General features: G+C 36.8%; 1 protein-coding gene across 2 annotated transcripts in view; it reads right to left on the bottom strand.

The window, feature by feature from the left end:
- FOLH1B (folate hydrolase 1B) overlaps positions 1–20,751 on the bottom strand; it is a 69,713-nt gene extending 48,962 nt beyond the window's left edge. Inside the window, exons 1-4 of one of the 2 annotated variants that reach the window (XM_033205826.1) lie at positions 20,378–20,751; positions 18,044–18,149; positions 12,077–12,263; positions 1,969–2,070 (exon numbers count right to left, since the gene is read on the bottom strand). In XM_033205826.1, the coding sequence (XP_033061717.1) occupies positions 1,969–2,070; positions 12,077–12,263; positions 18,044–18,149; positions 20,378–20,495 (513 nt within the window). In that variant the 5' untranslated portion in view covers positions 20,496–20,751. Of the gene's footprint in view, positions 1–1,968; positions 2,071–12,076; positions 12,264–18,043; positions 18,150–18,752; positions 18,826–20,377 lie in introns of those variants that run through there. The other variant, XM_033205827.1, reaches the window with a different exon arrangement.
- Between the last annotated feature and the right edge of the window lie 786 nt (positions 20,752–21,537).

Genomic DNA, 21,537 nt, shown 5'->3' with positions numbered 1-21,537 from the left:
TTTTTATTTTTTATTTATTTATTTATTTTTTTGAGACGGAGTCTAGCTCTGTCGCCCAGGCTGAAGTGCATACATTTAAATAATAATTTAAAATAGCTAAAAAATATGAAATGTACTTTAAAAATCTTAAATTAATGTTATCTGTTGAAAAAGTTGAAGTGTGAAGTGTGAAACTGAAGAACACTGAAATGTATTGAGCAGTGAAAAGATTATGTATAAAATAACAGGTGGGCCTGATGCGGAGGCAGGCGGATCACCTGAGGTCAGGAGTTGCGATCTCGGCCCACTGCAAGCTCCACCTCCCGAGTTCACGCCATTCTCCTGCCTCACCCTCCCGAGTAGCTGGGACTACAGTATCCCGCCACCACGCCTGGCTAACTTTTTTGTATTTTTAGTAGAGACAGGGTTTCACCGTGTTAGCCAGAATGATCTCGATCTACTGACCTCATGATCCGCCCGCCTCTGCCCCCAGAGCGCTGGGATTGCAGGTGTGAGCCACTGCGCCCAGCCGGTGAAATGTTTTAAACACACATACGGACACACATAGTTTTGAATTAACACTCCACTGGCTGGGTTACAGATGATCCAGTGAGGAACACCGATCAGCAAACTCATCTGATATTTGAACATAAACAGCAAACCCATACAACATGTGTGCTCTTTCTATTTAGCCATTGATCTGGAAGATTTTAAGTCTATTTGAAGGAAATAAGAGACAATGATCTTTATAATTCTTTCTTATGATTAATAGTAATGTCAAAGTCCAAAAATTATTTGGAAGATTTTAATTGGGTATGTAGTAAACCTACAAACTAATTTAGGTGTAATCTTCTCCTTATAACATGATGTTTTCTCATCCAGAAAAGTAAACAGTTTAATTGTTTTTTGTTTTGTCTTTCTGAGATGGAGTCTCCCTCTGTCGCCCAGGCTGGAATTCAGTGGCGCGATCTCGGCTCACTGCAAGCTCCGCCTCCCGGGTTCACACCATTCTCCTGGCGTATCTGGGACTACAGGTGTGTGCCACCGCATCTGGTTAATTTTTTTTTTTTTGTATTTTTCATAGAGATGGGGTTTCACCATGTTGGCCAGGCTGATCTCAAACTCCTGACCTCAGGTGATCCACCTGCCTCCGCACCTGGTCAACCTGTTTTTTTATACATAATCTTTTCACTGCTCAATACATTTTAGTGTTCTTCAATTTCACACTTCACACTTCAACTTCTTCAAGAGATCACATTCATTTAAGATTTTAAAAGTATAATTTATATTTTTTAGCTATTTTAAATTAAATTGATTCATTATACTTTCTGCTATCATATATTATTTGGTCATTTCTGTTTAGCTTCAATCTGGTAATATTAATATTATTTTAAATAAAAAATTATTGTTAATTTTTGGTATACATAAGTGATGCAGTTATATCACTGTAAATAATAAACAAGGAGAATATTAATAAAGAAAGCCCAAAGTGCAAAAACATAAGGAAAATAATTTGACAATATCAAAATTAAGAATCTCTTTTCAACAAAGGAAAACACAGACTGAACAAAAAAAATGAAAAATTAGAATGGGCAAAACTAACTTATGGTGGCAAAAATGTCAAAGAAAGATATCTGGTGTGTGTAGAGCTGATTAAGAAGAAGCATAAGGGAATTTTCTGAAGTAAAAGTAATATTCTGTACATTGATAGGGTGCAGATCATCCAGATGTAGGCATTTGTCAAAAATCAATAAATGTGCATTTGGGATTTGTGCATCTCATTGCAGTAAATTGTATCTTTAAAAATACTATGAATAAAATATAATCAATATTCCTCCTTCTTACGAAGACATTCTCATTACTTAAATGTGGAAAAAATTAATTGGATTACATCAAAAGTCCCTTTATAACCCTTTAATTATTGGCTGAACGTATGAAGTGGAGGAAGGCTTCTTTTTGTCATTTTTATTTTGTTGCACTGTGTTTTACCTCTGGCATTCCTTGAGGAGAGAAAGCACTGAAAGGTGGTACAATATCCGAAACATTTTCATATCCTGCAGGAGGTGGTTCAAATAATGATGTGTTGAAAATCTAGAGAAACAAAATATTATAATCAAAAGTAAATCAGTTAAAGTTTGATTACTATAATCAAACATAAACAATGCATATTATCTTTTATGTCAGTAGAGGGTGAATGAATCCTTCAGGATTCTGATGATATCAGATACCCAGCACTGTGCTAGAAGTTGTGAGGAATTCATGAGATGAATAAATCACAGATTTTGTCCTCAAAATGGTAAGATCTATTCAAGGAAACAAAGCTAAAAACCCCCACCAATAACTAAAAATCAACCAAACAAAAAACAACAATCATAAAATAAGTAAGTACTATAGAAAGAAAAGCTCAGAAGAGGTAAAAAGATACTCTTCTGAAAGGAATATTGTGTATTGTAACCTGTATACTGATAGAAGGAAGAATTAGAAATTGATTTTTTGTAAGTGGCATACATACCAAGCTAGTGTAAATAAAAGCCTAAATATGTAATTGCTTCACAGAAGGTTAGAAGTAAATTAACTTCATGAATTTCTTGAAAGAACTTATAAGGACTAGCTTTTGATTTTGGAGAAAAATTTTAATCCCCAAATAAAAAGTAACTTTGTTTGGTAATATCAATCATTATAATAGTGCTTAGATAATTACCTAGGAACAAAGTAAATATTAAATTTACTTAAAAAAAGTACATGATTGGGGAATCCACAAATGGCCATATCTAGATTCTCTGAACAGCATATGCACTGAAAAGAATGAAAAACACTGAACCAAATATATGTCTTTTTAAGTTTATAATTAAATTGGAAAAAATAGTAAGGAATATTCAGAAGCAAAAAAATAAAATGAAAGCAAGAATCCTCAGAGGCAGCATGGAATTTGGCTTTGCCTTAGGTGGATCTATCAAAGCCTATGGCCCCATGAAAAGGATTCAGGAGTTAGTCTAAAACTGGTTCACATAATGGAATCTAGCAGAAGACTGTGCATAAAGCTGGTCTAAGTACAACAATATCCTGGCCAGGTGCGGTGGCTCACGCCTGTAATCCCAGCACTTTGGGAGACTGGGAGCCCAAGGTGGGCGGATTACACGGTCAGGAGTTTGAGACCAGCCTGACCAACATGGTGAAACCCGATCTCTACTAAAAACACAAAATTAGCCGGGCGTGGTGGCATGTGCCTGTAATCCCAGCTACTCAGGAGGCTGAGACAGGAGAATCACTTGAACCCGCAAGGCAAGTTTGCAGTGAGTAGAGATTGCCGCCACTGCACTCCAGTATGGATGACAAAAAAAAAAAAAAAAAAAGAACATAATCGTAATAATAATACAATCCTTTAGGGTTAAGGATAAATTCAAAATAAACTTGCTCCATGGAAAGTAATGGCTTAGGGTAAACCAGGAAAAAAGGGTTCCAGATAATTCATAACCCTGTAGATTTTCATTCACTATTTATACAGTATGCCTCAAGCTAAAATATTTATTTTAAAGCAGTGCCAGGATTGTAGTGCTCCCTGGGGCCTAAGAGAAATGATCAGGAGGAATCAGTCTTCAACTTAGCTTTAAATAATTTCCAAATTCTAAGGGAGAAGAACTCAGAGCCACAAAATCACCAAACACCTCCAAAGTACAATGGAAAAGAGCCAACAGAAGGAACAGAGTAAAATTACAGCTGCAAAGACTGTATTTATGGTATGTATCATACACATGATATTGAACTAAAATTTAAATAAAAATTAAAGCCAGGCTGGGCACGGTGCCTCATGCCTTGTAATACCAGCACTTTGGGAGGCCAAGGCAGGTGAATCGCCTGAGGTTGGGAGTTCAAGACCAGCCTGGCCAACCTGGGGAAACCCTGTCTCTACTAAAATTGCAAAATTAGCGGGACATGGTGCTCCTGTAGTCCCAGATACTTGTGTGGCTGAGGCAGGAGAATCACTTGAACCTGGGAGGCGGAGGTTGCCGTGAGCTAAGATCGTGCCACTGCAGTCCAGCCTGGGCAACAAGAGCAAAACTTCGTCTCAAAAAAAAAAAAGAAAGAAAGAAAAGTTAAGGCCAGGTGCGGTAGCTTGTGCTTGTAATGCCAACACTTTTTGGAGGCCAAGGCAGGTAGATCACTTGAGGTCAGGAGTTCCAGAGCAAAACCTCCCCTCTACCAAAACCTCTCCAAAAATGCAAAAATTAGCCAGGTGTGGTGGTATGTGCCTGTGGTCCCAGCTACTCAGGAAGCTGAGCAAGAGAATTGCTTGAACCTGGGCTGTGAAGGTTTCAGTGAGCCAAGATTGCGCTATTGCATTCCAGCCTGGGCAACTGAGCGAGACTCCATCTCTCAAAATAAATAAATAAATAAATGAATGAAATAAAAATACAGAGGTACAGCACCAAATGCAAATTGTGAACATTGAAATAAATAAATAAAACTAAATGAAAAATGTGAAATAATGTATGGATAAAAAATATTTAGACAAAGCTATAGAGAATTGTTTTAGGAAGTAAATCTAAAGAAATAATTCAGAATGTAGCACAGAATCATAGAAAAGAGAAATATGAAAGAAATATTAAACACCTAAAAAACAAAATGAGAAGGTGTGGGATACATATGGAATTACAAAGGAAGAGAAGAGAAAGAATTTAGAAAGCCTAAATTTGAATGACTAAAAACATTCCAAAACTACCAAAAATCATGACCCCGACCTCCATAATTTCACATTCAGGAGATCCAGTGAATCTTGACCAAGATGAATAAAAATAATCTTTACCCAGCCCATTACAATAAAATTGCAAAACTTAATATAGTACTTAATGATAAAAATTGCAAAAGAGAGATTATACATGATTACCCAAGCAGAACAAAAATTAGATTGGCAGTTGACTTCTCAACAGTGGCAATGGAGGCTGGGCGCAGTGGCTCACACCTATAATCCCAGCACTTTGGGAGGCTGAGGCCAGTGGATGACCTGAGGTCCGGAGTTCAAGACCAGCCTGGCCAACATGGTAAAACCCCGTCTCTACTAAAAATACAAAAATTAGCCAGGTGTGGTGGCACACACCTGTAGTCCCAGCTACTTGGGAAGCTGAGGCAGGAGAATCACTTGAACCTGGGAGGCAGAGATTGCAGTTAGCCAAGATCACACCACTTCATTCCAGCCTGGGCAACAGAGAGAGATTCCGTCTCAAAAAAAAAAAAAAGAAAAAAGAAACACCAAAAAAACCAGTAGCAATGGAATCATAATTCAGTAGAATATTGTCTCCATGGTTTTGAGCAGCAATTACTGTCAAACTGCAAATTTGTGTACTATAAAATCATTCTTCCTTTGAGAATGAATATGAAAAACACATTTTTCCACCAAATTTTAACAGTTTTGGGTCGACAGGTGTTCACTTAAAACAAAGAACATTTGTAAACAGTATTGTTCAATAAACAAAACAATACCATACAACAAATGAAGCCTCTAAAAGAATTTCTAAAATGATGCAAGAGAATCAGAAAGGAAAGATACTGCAAATGTGTGGTAAAAATTAAATGAGGACTGTATACGATAATAATAATGTATTACTATCATAATAACAAACATATTTTTCAAGTTTATGAAACAAGATTGAATTAAAATTATGCATATAAATTGGTAATATATAACGAAAGTGAAAGTGTTCTAAGGTTTATATACTGTAGAAATATTGATTGAATTATGACACCAAAGCTTTAGGGGAAAAAAGGAAGAGTAAAATTCATACTAGAGGAAGGTAAAAGTGACCTAAATATTGTATATCAGAATTATAATAAATGAAAATGGAAAAAAGAATAATTAAAAAGCATAGCATGTCAGACTAAATAAAATCAGCTGTGTACTAGCTGACAAGGAGTGAAATAAACCTAAGCAAGTTTAAAAGTGACAAAACTGAAAAAGAAATACCAAACAAATATTTGCTTTAAAAAAAAATTTTAGGGCAAAGTCAAATAACATTACGAAGAGATAAGGAAGGCTACTACGTAAGTGTAAGTCTGTCATTTTATCAACAATTCTAATTTTGTTTACATATGACAATAGGTCCCCAAATTATAGATAACATAAATTTATGAAATTATAAGTTATATATATAATATAACAGAGACACCACTATAGTGAGGTGAGATAACTTAACATTTTTTTCTAATTAATAAAGGAAGCAGACAAAATGAGAGCACGTTAAGGATAATGGAGATTTCAGCCAAATAATAAACAAACTCAAACTAATGTACAAATATAAAATATTACCCCAAACAACCATCAGATTACATGTTTTTCCCAAAGAAACACAGAACATTTATAAAAATTGAGCACATATTAGGCTCCAAAGGAAGCCTCAACAATTGTCAAAGGATTAGTGTCCTACAAACCACATTATTTGATCTCAATATATTCAATTTAGAGATCAGATCAAACAAACAACAAGAACAATGTTTACATTCAGAATTTTAAAAAAGACTTGTAAATAGTTCCAGGATCAAAGAAGAAAATACAGAAATTAAAAAATATTTAGATGCTAATCATAACTAAACTACTCCTAATCCAAATTTGTGAAATGTAGTTGAAGTGGAAAGGGAAGTTAAAGGGAATATTTATGGCTCTACATACTCATATTAGAAATGAAGAAAGACTCAACATCAGTAAATTAAGCATTCTATTGATTTTACAAAGAACAGCAAAGTAAACACAAAGAAGATAAAAGAGGTAATTATAAAACAAGAACAGAATTAATAAAATATAAAGCAAAGATAGATGAAAAAAGATTGCCAAAGCCAAATTTTATTCTTTGGATACACTAGTAAATTCGACATATCCCTCTCAGGAGCAATAAGAAAATAATATAGCAAAAGCACAAATAAATAATATCAGTTATCAAAAAGAGGCACATCTACAGATGCTGAACAGATTAAAAAAGATAAGAAAATACTAGGAACAACTATACTATACATTTGAAAGCTTACATGAAATGGAAAATGCATTTTAAATAAAACTTACGAAAACTGACATAAGAATACATTTTTTAGAAAATCGGCCATGCACAGTGGCTCACGCCTGTAACAATCCCAGCACTTTGGGAGGCCGAGGCGGGTGGATTATGAGGTCAGGAGTTCAAGACCAGCCTGGCCAACATAGTGAAATCATGTCTCGACTAAAAATATAAAAATTTGCCGGGTGTGGTGGCACGTGCCTGTAGTCCCAGCTACTCGGGAGGCTGAGGCGGGAGAATCGCTTGAACCGGGGAGGCAGAGATTGCAGTGGGCCGAGACCGTGCCATTACACTCCAGCCTGGGTGATAGAGTGAGATTCAGTCAAAAAAAAAAAAAAAAGTATAGTTGTCTAGCCATATAACAATAAAGTCATATATCAAACAATAAAAATTGTTATATGACATAAAATTATCATATGACAAACAATAAAGCCATTTAACAAACAATAAAAATTGTTATATAACATAAAATAGTCATATAACAACCAATAAAGAAATTAAACCAGTAGTTTAAAATTTTCCACAAATAGAGTCAAGGCCAACTGGTTTTCCTTGAGTTGGAAAGGTTAAAGGAAAAGATAATTTAATTACAACAAAATCTATTTCAGAAAATATTAAAAACCCAACTCATTTTAGAAGGCAAGTATAATATTGAAATTATACCCCAACAAATAGATTGCAAACACACAGACTAAACATGCTATGAGTATAAACAGAATATATATCAATATATGAATTTAAAACTCTAATGCTAATATCGTAAGTTCAAAAAATGTAAGATTATTCTAACATTAGAATATCACTGAATGTCATCTTCAGATCCAGAAAGAAAAATTGCATGCTGATCTCAAAGATAAATGTGTTTAATATAAATCCATATGGCAAAAAATTTTAGTATACATGGAAAGGATGTACATTTAAGATAACCAGAAAAATAAAACAGTAAATATCATAATTAACGGTGAAAAAGAATTAAAGGTATTTCCTTCAAGACCAGAAGAAAGTTAAGGATATCTGGTATCAAAACTTCTTTTCAACATTATACTGTATAGGTCTTGCCCAGTGCAGTAATACAAATGGGAGGGATTTGGAGATGAGGAATGGATCTGGGCAGATTTTACATTGTACTAACTAGAGCAGTAGTTATTTCCCTCTTCTGCGACTGATAGAAGCTAAAATGAAACCATATCAACTACTATTTGCCAAATCCTCACATCTTCTGAATTTCCCATGTTTTTTCTGTGATTCACATATGAACTCATCTGAATCACTAGGTAAAATTAAAAGAAATATTATGCTGAGGTGCAATAAAAATCAATAAAGGAACAAAGTCGTTATATAAGCATGTCTTTCAGGCAAGGGAATATTCAGACTTGTCTCACTTGATTTGCCTTTATGGTAATCAATTTTGCAGCACCACTATGCCACACTGAATTTTAAAGCAAGTTTATGAGCTATTCTAACAAGAAAAGTTTTTTAATGTCAAGGAAATGACTTTTTGGCTGATTTTATCAAAGATAGATTATATTTCAGTCTTAGAGTATTTCTTACTTTTCAAAATGCACTAGTAGCCTCAAATTACATATTCTGAGTATAACTAAAACAATATTAGTTTACGATTTCTATTTACATTTTGTGACATAAAATCAATACATAGTTCAATCTTTATGGTATGTTATTTCTGCATAATCAAAGGTGAAACAATATCTCTGTATACATTAAAAATATTTCTGGGGAGACCGAGGCGGGCGGATCACGAGGTCAGGAGATCAAGACCATCCTGGCTGACACGGTGAAACCTCGTCTCTACTAAAAATACAAAAAAATTAGCCAGGCGCGGTGGCGGGCGCCTGTAGTCCCAGCTACTGGAGAGGCTGAGGCAGGAGAATGGCGTGAACCCGGGAAGCGGAGCTTACAGTGAGCCGAGATCACGCCACTGCACTCCAGCCTGGACGATAAAGCGAGACAGTGTCTCAAATAATAATAATAATAATAATAAAGTAAAAAATAAAAAATTCTGATAGGATCCACAAAATGCTAATCATATTTGGCTGGGAGCAGTGGTTCACGCCTGTAATCCCAGCACTTTGGGAGGCCAAGGTGGGCAAATCACGAGGTCAGGAGATCGAGACCATCCTGGCTAACACGGTGAAACCCCGTTTCTACTAAAAATACAAAAAATTAGCCGGGCATGGCGGCGTGCGCCTGTAGTCCCAGCTGCGGGGGAGGCTGAAGCAGGAGAATGGCGTGAGACTAGGAGGCAGAGCTTGCAGTGAACCGAGATCGCACCACTGCCCTCCAGCCTGGGAGACAGAGCGAGACTCCGTCTCAAAAAAAATACTAATCATATTTGTTGCCTATAGGATGGAGAACTTGTCTGTTTTGTGTAGGAGTATAAAAGGAATCACAGTTTACCACACAGCTCAGCTGTGAATTTTTATTCATACCAATTAAATTATACTGGGAGATGGAAGATAGTAAGAGAACCTGGTGGTTGGGGCCAAGAGATGAGCAGGGAGTTGACTTGTCACAATGTCAATAGATAATGCCTGCATCTGAAATAAAAGCATATAAGCATGTAGTTTACAGAAATAGATGTAAATATCAAAAGAATGAACTTATAGTTGAATAATGATTGCCTCTGGAAAGAGGAAAACAGAGAAAAAGCAAGGCACTCAGGAGAATTGTGTGCATATATGAGTATATATATATATGCACATTGTGAGATTATGTACATACATAACTTGGATAAAAATAAAAAAGAACTAATGATGTAATTTTAAAAAATTAAGAAACTAGGTATCTAACACTATCGAAAAATTTCCCAAATGAAACTTTTACATGATTCATTTTGTATTCTCTGAAAGGCTTTGGTAACATTATGAATAGGCCGGGCGCGGTGGCTCAAGCCTGTAATCCCAGCACTTTGGGAGGCCGAGTCGGGCGGATCACGAGGTCAGGAGATCGAGACCATCCTGGCTAACCCAGTAAAACCCCCTCTCTACTAAAAAGTACAAAAAACTAGCCGGGCAATGTGGCGGGTGCCTGTAGTCCCAGCTACTTGGGAGGCTGAGGCAGGAGAATGGCGTAAACCCGGGAGACAGAGCTTGCAGTGAGCTGAGATCTGGCCACTGCACTCCAGCCAGGGCGACAGAGCCAGACTCCGTCTCAAAAAAAAAAAAAATTATGAATGCTCATAATACAAAAATAAATAATGAAATAAAATAATCAATGATACAGTCAAAACTGGAAAGTGAGGAGGAAGGAAAAAAGAAGAAAAAACAACAACATTAGCAAGACTTCACCTTAAAAAATAAACTAAAATATATTATATGTTTGCTCTTTCCCGCATTGTACCTAGACAATTCCCAAATCTGATACATCAAAACAGAGGCTTAAGCATATATATACTTTTTAACATTGTCAATATTTTATATCTTTAAATATTTTTTCTGAACATATTTTAAAGACCCCTTGGTATTTAACACTATAGATATGCCACCCCTTATTTAACAACCTGAGTCTCTATGATGTGTAATGGTATTCCATTTTAAATATAATATATTTTAGGGGTTTTTTGTTTGTTTCTCTTTTTTTTTCTTTTCTTTTAAAGTGGAATCTTGCTATGTTGTTCAAGCTGGTCTGCAACTCCTGACTCAAGCTATTATCCTATCTCAGCCTCCCAAGTAGCTGAGATTAGGGGAACATGCCACCACGCCTGGCTTAATAATATTTTTTAAAGTTATATTGTTAACTACTTATAATTGAGAACAGCAGTTAATATGAAAAGCTCCAAGCACATTAGGAAATTTAGTATGGAATTATATCACTGACTGTAAAACATAACAACATATTTATCATTAAGAAGAGATTGATTCATTAGTCAATAAAAGGAGGTTATTGACCTATAATGAAAAAAATTAAATATGTACTTATATCACATGACATTTTCAGTTCACTGATTAAACTGGACATATTTCAAGCTATATGTAATTAAGAGTGCCCAGTAATAAAAGGACTAAAGGAAGTTACCTAAATTGAAATGGACTCTTCTACATACGGTAGCTCTAAAACTAAGGTATGTTAAGTAGGGATGAATGTGTGTTATATTTTGTGATCTTTCATATTGAACATATCACAATAATAAATATATCAATTTATCTGCATTGTCTTCTGTTTCTTAAGTATATGCCCCAACTTGCAAACAAGATTGCAAATTCTTTAAATACCATGCTAAAGACTTTGCCTCCAAACTTGTCCTCTCCAAATGTCCACACACAAATTCTTCTCACAGAGCTCAACCTGATCATTTGAGACATAATCATTAAGTACCAATAAAAACTTGCTGGGTCAAACTGCATACTGGATCCCTGAATTTCCCAGCAACTCCAAATCTGTGCAGTGTCTTTATAAATTAAACATATCAAAAATGTATCTGTTGGCCAGCCGTGGTGGCTCATGCCTGTAATTCCAGTACTTTGGGAGGCTGAGGCAGGTGGACACCTGAGGTCAGGAGTTCGAGACCAGCCTGGCCAACATGGCAAAACCCCATCTCTACTAAAAATACAAAAATTAGCTGGGTGTTGTGGTACACACCTGTAATCCCAGCTAATCAGGAGGCTGAGGAAGGAGAATCACTTGAACATGGGAGGTGGAGGTTGCAGTGAGCCCAGATGGCACCACTGCACTCCAGACTGCCCGACAGGAGTGAAACTCCATCTGAAAAAAAAAAAAAAAGAATCTCTTTTATAAAGTATATTTTTATGCTTGTAAGTTTACAAGTATATCATATTTGATATTAGTGTGTAGTACTAAAAACAAAAAAACAGCAACTGTTATCAAGCATTAATTTCTCAGAATCTTTCTAAAACACATTAAACTCAAACATCATAGGAAATTAGTTGACATGGATAATGAGATATTAAAGGTATTCACAAGATCCAATAATATTGATTTCTATTAATGTTTAGAGATGGGATAGAACATTATTTCATAAAGGTATTTGAAAAAGAATAAATAGGGGCAATGTTTCTTTTATTTATTTATTTATTTTTTACCTCATTTCCATCTTCATTAATTATTGAGATGTAGTTGGGATGAGTCTTATTTGGGTAGGATAACAGGACATCATAATGAGTTAGCTCAACAGAATCCAGGCCAAATTCTTTCCACTGGGATTGAATTTGCTTTGCAAGTTGAAAGTTTTGTTCTGTTCCTGCTAAATGTGGTATCTGTGTAAAATTACTGGTGAACAAAAATTGAAACTGGTTAGATATTAATGTTTAATCAACTTTTATTCCAAATCAACAAAATAAAGCAGAGTTACACAAAAATACTTTGAAATGTGATATGTTAAAACATTAAAGTAGTACTATTATTGCATGAAATAGATTTTCAAAGTCTGCTTTGAAATTTTTATGTTCTAATTTGTACTAAATCAAGAGAAAAATTGGAGAAATTGATCTTTGTATCATTATGTGTAATCCTATGACTATAACCTCATATGGTAGATTAATAAAGTGTCATATTCTTTCTTAAGACCTATACTTCTTGGAACTTACATGGAATTCTCTGTCTATATCACTGTGTAAATTATTGAAACAGACAAAAATATTCTATCCCAAAGACCAAGGTGTGACGTGGCAAGAATTACTAATAATTACATTTATTTAAATAGTGAGAATTATAGACAAGCGATAAACTTTTTGACTAGCAACCATTTATAAAGTACCTTCCTCAAAGAATAATCTGAACATACTGACACAAGTTCAAAATGAATCTCTTGCACTTCAAGCACTTCATCTATAATACAGAGTAACACACTTAAAATCAATGACAATAATTAATCTGAAGAGTAATATCTTTAACAAAGAAATTATGTGGCCAAAATTTGGCTACCAGGAATATTTTCAGTAGACTAATTTCTCATTTAATATATTTAGACTCTGGTGCTTTTGATTGTTTTAAATTTCTCCCTCCTGGGAAATTTCTTGTTTCCCTGAAGAGCTCATTGGTTAGTATTTTTAACTTAAGCCCTTAAATATGTGACAAGATATTATGTAGCATGAAAATATGTGTGTGTGTATATATATATATATATATATATATATATATAGTTCATAAACTTTTGGAACTACATAAATTCTAGTTTTAAATATGTAGTTTTATAAAATCAACATAATTCCATCCTTATGATGATTTAAAAAAAAACTAATAACGAACACGGCTATGATAATCCCAGTTTCAAGTTTCATTCTGACATGTGTTTTAATTTTTTTCATTTGGTGAATCAACAATGAATTAAAGTAACTCAATTTTTTAAAACTGGAATTTCCTGTAACTTGTTTACTTTTAATAATTATATTAAAGTTATTTAAATAGTATTTACAAAAATAGTATTAAAATCCTCATTTGGTAAATGTTTAGGGGCAAACTATCTGACACAGAATTTCTAATATGGAAAATATTGTAACAAAAAGAGCACAAACACAAGAGGCAGCTAAGGAGTCTCTATCCCTTATCAGTGAGCACCTGCAGGGAAAACAGAAAAACAGCCAACATGTCACTATTTTCTTGAATATTACAAAGATCACAAACTGCAATGTAACTAATGTAGGATGCAGATTTCCCCAAGTGCCAGCTATGCCTCTGTCCCTACAAGCAAAAGGAATTACTATGGGGAATCGTGAACCTACTCACAAAAAAGCGGGAGAAAATCATTATAAGGCTATGCTACTGTAAGTGAATTTTCCTGTAACAGTCTTGTCACTACCAACTAGGAAACAACATTTTGCTGTTATCAGGGTTGGGACTCACTCATTTGAACAAAACACGTCCTGGAAAAGATTAGTACGAAAAAAAGATCCATTGCAAATACTAAATAAATTAATTAGCATAAATCCTGTAAGTGGTCTTATACAGGTGTTGTCATTAACTCAGTATGTAACCCCAGCTGTGTCTTGAGTTTCTCATCTATATATGGTGAGAACATCACTGTCTCATTACTTCACAAAGACTTGAGGCTCAATTAGATTGTGTATTAAATAGCACTTCTCAATGATTTTAATCACTTGAGATGTTGTGTCACAAGTTGTTGAACCTACTAGAATATCAAATTTTGCAATAAATAAATAAATAATAATAATAATAATAAAATGAGAATTTACAGATTTTCCCAAATAGCCAAATTCTGTTTATATATCACTGTAAGGCTGGGTTTAAATGTGTTTCTAGTATTGTCACATTATCTGAATTTTTTTTGCTTTTTTTTTTTTTTTTTGGTGAGAGGTGGGGTCTCATTCTGTTGCCAGGCTGGAATACAGTGGTGGAATCATAGCTTACTAAAACCTGGAACTCCAGCCTCCTGAGTAGACAGGACTACAGGCACATGCCACCATGCCCAGATAATTTAAAAAAATATTTTGTAGAGACAGAATCTCGTTATGTTGTCCAGGCTGGTCTCAAACTCCTGAACTTAAGGAATCTGCCTGCCTTGTCCTCCCGAAGGGCTGGAATTACATGGGTGAGCCACTATGCCCGACTACATTTTCTCAGTTCTTAAACAGAGCTACTGTTATTTCTGTTTCAGTACATTTCATCTTGTTTACAAATAATTTGGCAATGTTTCCAAGAGTTAAAGATGACTTGAAGGCATTTAGTAAAAGGTGGAATTAGCTGAGCATGGTGGCATGTGCCTGTAGTGCTACCTGCTGGGGAGGCTGGAGCTCCAAGCTGCAGTGAGCTATGATTGTGCCACTGTACTCCAGCCTGGCAACAGAGTGAGACCCTGTCTGAAAAATAATAACAATAATAATAATAATAATAATAATAATAATTGAGATAATGTGACAAGACAATACTTGGAACATATTTAAACCAGTCTGACAGAGATCTACTAATGGATTTTTGCTATTCTGGAAAATGTGTAAATTCTTATTCTTACCTTTTTTTTTTTTAACACAATTTGATATTCTAGTATCAATAAATGACTTGTGACACACATCTCAAGTGACGAAAAAATTGAGAAGTATAGTTTAATATGTGATTTCATTGGGCCTATATATCTGTATTCAAATACAGACCAGTAAAATTCTGAGACCAAAGTCTAAAACACGTTTTAAAACAATCTTATCTTGCAAAACAAGGTGGAAAAGGAAAAATTCCTCTAGAGATGCAAAATGGTAAACAGATCTGTGAATTCAACTGGGTGTTTTCAAAGAAGGGAAAACACATACAACCCTGTATCTCAAGGCAGAATGAAAAAAAAAAAAACTGCTCCTAATTAATCCTTCCATTCACTACTGAGGCAGATATTTCAGAGACAGTGGGGGCTTTTACGAGCAGAACAAAGGATTATAAAGAGGGACAAGATGGAAGGTTAGAGGCCTTAATAGTCCCTGACCCATGGGTATATTTTAATTAAAAGCTCTCTGATGGACAAATGGCAAATTGGAAATCTAGAGAGTTTAGGAGGCTTCGAAGATTCTGTGGTCCTTGGAGGAATGAGAGGGAATTCTTTCAATTTCTTTATTTTGTGTGTTTATGCTGAATATCCTCTGGGTAGAGGAGCTTGGTTAGGGACATGGAGAATAAACAAGAAGCTGAGTGCTTAATCTTGCTTGACGGTCCAAAAAGAGAAATAAAGAAAGGCATTTATTTTTCTTCTTTGTTGGTCAATCTATGTCACAAGTTAGTATTACAGGTAGTTAGACAGGAGCAAGGCAGGAGAGGCCTCTCCCCTGGACCCACTAGAATGTCAGGTGATTGTTCAGTTCAGCAATTATCGCATTGTGTTGTTCTGTTAAATAATTATCGCATTGTCTCTAAAAATGATTCAGCAGTGCCAGGGAGAGGCCAGTTCTTGATGGTCCCCACCAGTTAACACCAAACTGTTAATTGAATGCAGACTCCAGGGAGAAGCAACTTCCTGGGCATGAGTGTTAGAGACAAAAATGATATAGTATAATCTTCCAGGTACACTCCATCAGAAAAAGGAAGAGAGCCTCAGATGGACCTGTGTATACTTTCCTACACACATTGCTGGCGCGCACTTCCCAAGGGTTAGCAGGGCTCTGCACATGAGGGCAGCCCAACCTAAGGGAAGAATCATGGGAAAGAGGCAAGCTTAAAAAAGTCCTAGGATCACAGTTAAGTGGGGCACTTGCCCTCTCACCTTCATGTGCCTGCTTGGCTCTCTTCCAAGCGTACCTTTCTTTCTTTCTTGTTATAAGACCTTTTAAAATAAACTTCCATTCCTGCTCTGGAACTTGCCTCAGTCTCTTTTTCTGCTTTTGCCCCCAGCTGAATTCCTTCTTCTGAAGAAGCAGGGACTGAAGTTGCTACCGACTTTATGGACGGTAAATTGGAGTAACTTGCATCTCTTCCACCACTAACATTGGGAAAGGAAGAAAGCTGGAACAGCAGCTCTGTCCAGGAGTAAAGACCATACCTTACCAGACCTCCACTTTTATTATACCTACTATACATTATTATAGTGGAAAAAGTGCAACAGGCAGAGGAGAGGTTTCCACAAAGATAAAGAAGTTCGAGCTTCAGAGTCTCACATTTAAAAGGTCCTTTCAAAGACCTCAGAGTTATCCTATCAATTTTTATTTATACTTTTAATTTTGCTGTAATTAATACAAATACATATGTGTTTGTATGATTATATGTGTGCACATCTACGCACACCTATGTGTATGTGTGTAAAATGGTCTTTTAGAATTACAACCTTTATTCACCAGGGAATCCTGCAATCATTAGAAGGACTTCAAGTATTTTTTGACACATGAGCTAAGTCAATTTGTAAAAATTCACAAAAGGATCTCATGCTTTGAAAAAAACAAGTATTCTGGGCTGGGTGCAGGGGCTCACACTGGTAATCCCAGCACTTTGGGAAGCCAGGGCGGGCAGATCACCTGAGGTCGAGAGTTTGAGACCAGCTTGACCAACATGGAGAAACCCTGTCTCTACTAAAAATACAAAACTAGCTGGGTGTGGTGGGACATGCCTGTAATCCCAACTACGCAGGAGACTGAGGCAGGAGAATCGCTTGAATCTGGGAGACGGAGGTTGCAGTTTGCTGAGATCACGCCATTGCACTCCAGCCTGGGCAACAAGACCAAAACTCCATCAGGAAAGAAAGAGAGAAAGACAGAAAGAAAGAGAGAAAAAAAGAAAGAAAGAAAGGAAGAAAGAAAAGTATTCTAACCAATTATATATAGTAATTCTATATAAGTATTTTATTTTCGGTTGCTTTTTCAATTTACTTATTTATCTCTTTTGTTCTACACTGGAAATAGCTATTTCAGGAATTAGGGAGATGGCTTTTAAAATATGCCAAATATATGCCCTTTGACTTCATTCATATCATAATAAGATCATTATTCCCATTTTACAGATGTGGAAAAGAGAGCTCAGAAAGGTTAAGTATTCATCCAAAGTATCAATAGGCAAAGATGGAGTTCAAACTCAATTCTAACTCAAAGTCCTTTTTTTTTTTTTAACTGAAATGCACTGTCTTTCTCTAAAGCATGAATCAGCAAACTAGGTTCCACTGGCCAAATCTGGCCCACTAACTCTTTCTGTATAGTCCATAAGCTAAGAATAGTCTTCATATTTTAAATCAGTTTTAAAAATAATAATATTTTTGACACATCAATTATATGAAATCCAAATTTCAGTGCCTATAAGGAAAGTTTTATCAGAACTGACAGACTGTTTATGTATTTTCTATGACTTCTTTTGTGCTGCAATAGCAGAGCTGACTAGCTGTGACACAGATCAGCTGGCCTACAAAGGCTGGCCCTTTCACAGAAAAAGTTTGCTGACTCCTGCTCTAAACCTCTGCAATGACAAACTTTAGCTGAAAGTATAGTCCTCCTCAGATGAAATGTGATACAAGATCTTTAATAAATAAAACTTTAAGAAAAAAGGCCAGTTCCTCTATATAAAATATTGGACCAAAACAGAATGATAAATTTTTCTAACAACTTGTCCGTATAAACTTTCGAGAAAGTGCTTACTGTAAGAACTTCTTGATGTTCTCAGCTTTCAGTTCATCCAAAAATGCTTTCATATTATGCTTTGGAGTAATGTTAGTAGCTTCACTGGAGGATTTTATAAACCATCCTGAAAAATACATCCAAAAATAGGCATGAGATATGAGCCTATAGAAAGGATTTATTATTCATTATTGTTGTATGTATCATTTGTAAAACACAAATTATCAACATTACTTCTGACATTGAGGTTTTCCTGAAATTTAATTTCTCTTGCTTACTTTCACTGAAAAAAAAATCATGCAAACAGATTTTTAAGTTACAAACCAAATGAAAAATATTTTTTATCTAACATCAATGATAGGTATTGCTGTTATTCTAAGAAATGTTTTATGAGATAATGAGTACCAAAATAAAATGACATTAATGTTTCAACAAATGGGTATGAACAAGATCTTCTGAAAATGAAGGCAAAAAGGAGATTCACCTTCTACCTTCATAAAGCTTCTATCTTCCTCTGCTGACTCAGAATAAGCATTTGATACATTTTTATGATGAATTAACCATGAATATATTTCAAATATATAAATTATTTCCAAGTGTTGAAGGCAATTCAGACTTCTAATTTTCCCTGTTTCTGAAACTACGACAAACTGCTGTGAGAGTTTGTGTTTCCAGTGAAGTAGGCTTGAGAAATCCAAGTTCAGACAGCTACAATGAAACTACAATTTACCCAACCTCTCTGCCAGACATCCAGTGCATGCATAAGCAGCCAGAAGCAATGGATAGCTAGATCCTGCAATCATTAGACCTTACAGTTGGCTTTTAACCTAAAGGAGATAAGGCAATATTCCAAGGTTTATTTAGAGAAATTACAGGATCTGGGAATAAAATAGTTACAAAATTAGCACCCAACCAGCTTTCATGGAGCTTTCCAATTATAATTATGCTAGTTCTTAATCGCATGCATACAAATGGACATACATATACACATGCATATTAAAATACATGATTGGACACAAACGGAAATAAGATTCCACCTGTGCATAAAACAAAAAGACTTGGATTAGAGTGAGGGATCAAGAAACAACACACTGAGGATGAGATGCTTGAACTGAGATCTGAAAAATGAACACGATAAAGAGAATGGAGGCCCGTAGCGGGAGGGGAGAGCAGAGAATCCTAGGGGGTGCGGGGCGGGCATCAATAAAGAACTCTTCTGTGTCAGCCACTGAGCAGGGAATACAGGGACGGAAGTGAGGGCAATACCAGGAAGAGTAAAATCCTTTTAAGAGATGAAGAATGTTATGAGCACAGTGTGTGGTTTAAAAATCTTTTAACAACCCCAAGGTGAAGCTAGTGGAAGAGATTGAATTTGTTTAAACCCATCTGGTCCATGCCCTGTTCTTCTAAATCCTAAAAGAGGGTCAAGAATTCCGAGCAGGAGTGAACTACCTGGTGATACCTTAGACTAGTCCTGTGCATTAAGGTCCAATGAGGAGCATCTTGGTAAAAGAAGAAATAAAGTGGCTAAAATCCCAGTACTGTGCTAGGAGATTTACATGCTATATTCTTTACTATTATCAATAATTTACAGATAATGTTATCCTCATCATAAAATAGGGAAACTAATGCTGAGAGGGACCCGGTAACTTGTTCAAGGTCACTAAGAAGTGGCAAAGCCAAAATTGGAATTTAATAAGAGTCTGAGCTCGCCTGTGCTGTTCTGCTTTTTTTTTTTTTTTTTTTTTTAGAAAGTAGGATTAAGTCTGCAAATCAGTACACAGGAAAAACCGCAAAAGACCTGCTGGTAGAGATCTGTCCGGATCGCTGACCTGGTTCACACAGTTCCCAAACTTGCCTCTGTTACTTCCAAGGAAGAAAGAATGCACTGAGAGAAAAAAAAACCAACTTCCTTTGCAGCAATGTCCTGAATTCTACCGTACACCTGAAACAGTACGACCCGGTAAAAACCTTAACAAGTCTTGGTGCACAGCTCCCTGGGCGGCCTGGTTCAATAGCCCTCAGAGGTTGGCGCTCGTCCTAAACCCTTAAAAGTGCCTTGTCTTGCAGGGTTCCAGCACGTGGAACCTTCCTACGCCCAGTTTCAGGTTCCTTCTGTCCTACCCTCAACCTGAGTGACTGTCCTACAAGCAGCTTGTCTAGAACTCAGCCCTGCACCGTTCCCAGCTACCCTCCTCCTAACTCGAGGGGTGCTCACCCCACATTACCCGACCTTAATCGCCGCCCCTGGGGAAGACCAGCAACTGGACCCCACTCCGCAGCCGACCCGCGAGTGCCGGCACCGCAGCACCACAGGGAAGACTCCGAGGTTTGCTCTGCGAGGCGCGCCCCTACCGAAGAGGAAGCCGAGGAGAAAGAAGCCACCCGCCAGCACCAGTGCCCCAGCGCACAGCCAGCGCGGGCGGCGCGCGGTGGCCACAGCCGAGTCGGTTTCGTGCAGGAGATTCCACATCTTAGCGCGAGCAGAGCCTGCCTCCTGGGACCCGCGCCTGTGCTGCTGCTCCACTGCGCGCCCTCCGCCCACCACGGCGGGGTAAAGTCTCTCTCACACTAATGCCTCGCTTATCAGCCCCGGAGGCTGGAATTCGCTCCCAACCCTGGGGTTCAGTTTCTCCCCGGTAGCAGTGTTTCTAGAGTGCGCTGAACCAATCGGAGCGCTCGAGAGGCAACATCTGCCTTCAGGAGAAGGAAACCCGGCCCCTTTTGAGAGGCGCCTAAAACAACAACAACAACAACAACAACAACAACAACAACAACAAACTTTCTTGGAAAATGTACAGCTCTTGCTTAAAAATGAGAGGAAGAAAGAGAGACTCTCCTCTCTCCACTCCTATAATTATGAGGAACTTTTATCCAGCTCTGACATTCTGTAAAATCTTTACAATACTCTACTGAATAAAAGTAGAGCAGAAAAAGCCTCGCTTTTTTCTATAGTGAGGTATGGTTGTCATCAGCGTAAATCACCACCACGCCCTCTTTCCCAATGACTATTATTGTTGTTAATGAATATGTAGGGTATTATCCTCCACTTACATTACAAAACAATTTTTTAAAGAAACAGGCTGGGCGTGGTGGCTCACCTGTAATCCCAGCACTTTGGGAGGCCGAGACGGGCAGATCACAAGGTCAAGAGATCGAGACTATCCTGGTCAACATGGTGAAACCCCGTCTGTACTAAAAATACGAAAATTAGCTGGACGTGGTGGCGGGCGCCTGTAGTCCCACCTGCTCAGGATGCTGAGGCAGAAGAATCGCTTGAACCCAGGAGGCGGGGGTTGCGGTGAGCCGAGATCAGGCCACTGCACTTCAGCCTGGCGACAGAGTGAGACTCTGTTAAAAAAAAAAAAAGAAAGAAAGAAAGAGAGAGAGAGAGGAAGGGAGGGAGGAAGGAAGGAAGGAAGGAACTTTATTTTCATATCCCAGTTATGTCTGGCTACTGTCTTACGTAATAGACATAAAATCAATCTTGGTTGAATTAACCAGATAAATCAATC

Source organism: Trachypithecus francoisi, unplaced genomic scaffold (genome assembly GCF_009764315.1).
Source record: "Trachypithecus francoisi isolate TF-2019V2 unplaced genomic scaffold, Tfra_2.0 Lachesis_group8, whole genome shotgun sequence".
In the NCBI taxonomy this organism is placed as follows: Eukaryota; Metazoa; Chordata; class Mammalia; order Primates; family Cercopithecidae; genus Trachypithecus; species Trachypithecus francoisi.
Note: the sequence above shows the minus strand (reverse complement) of the source record. Positions and strands in the feature narration are given on the sequence as shown.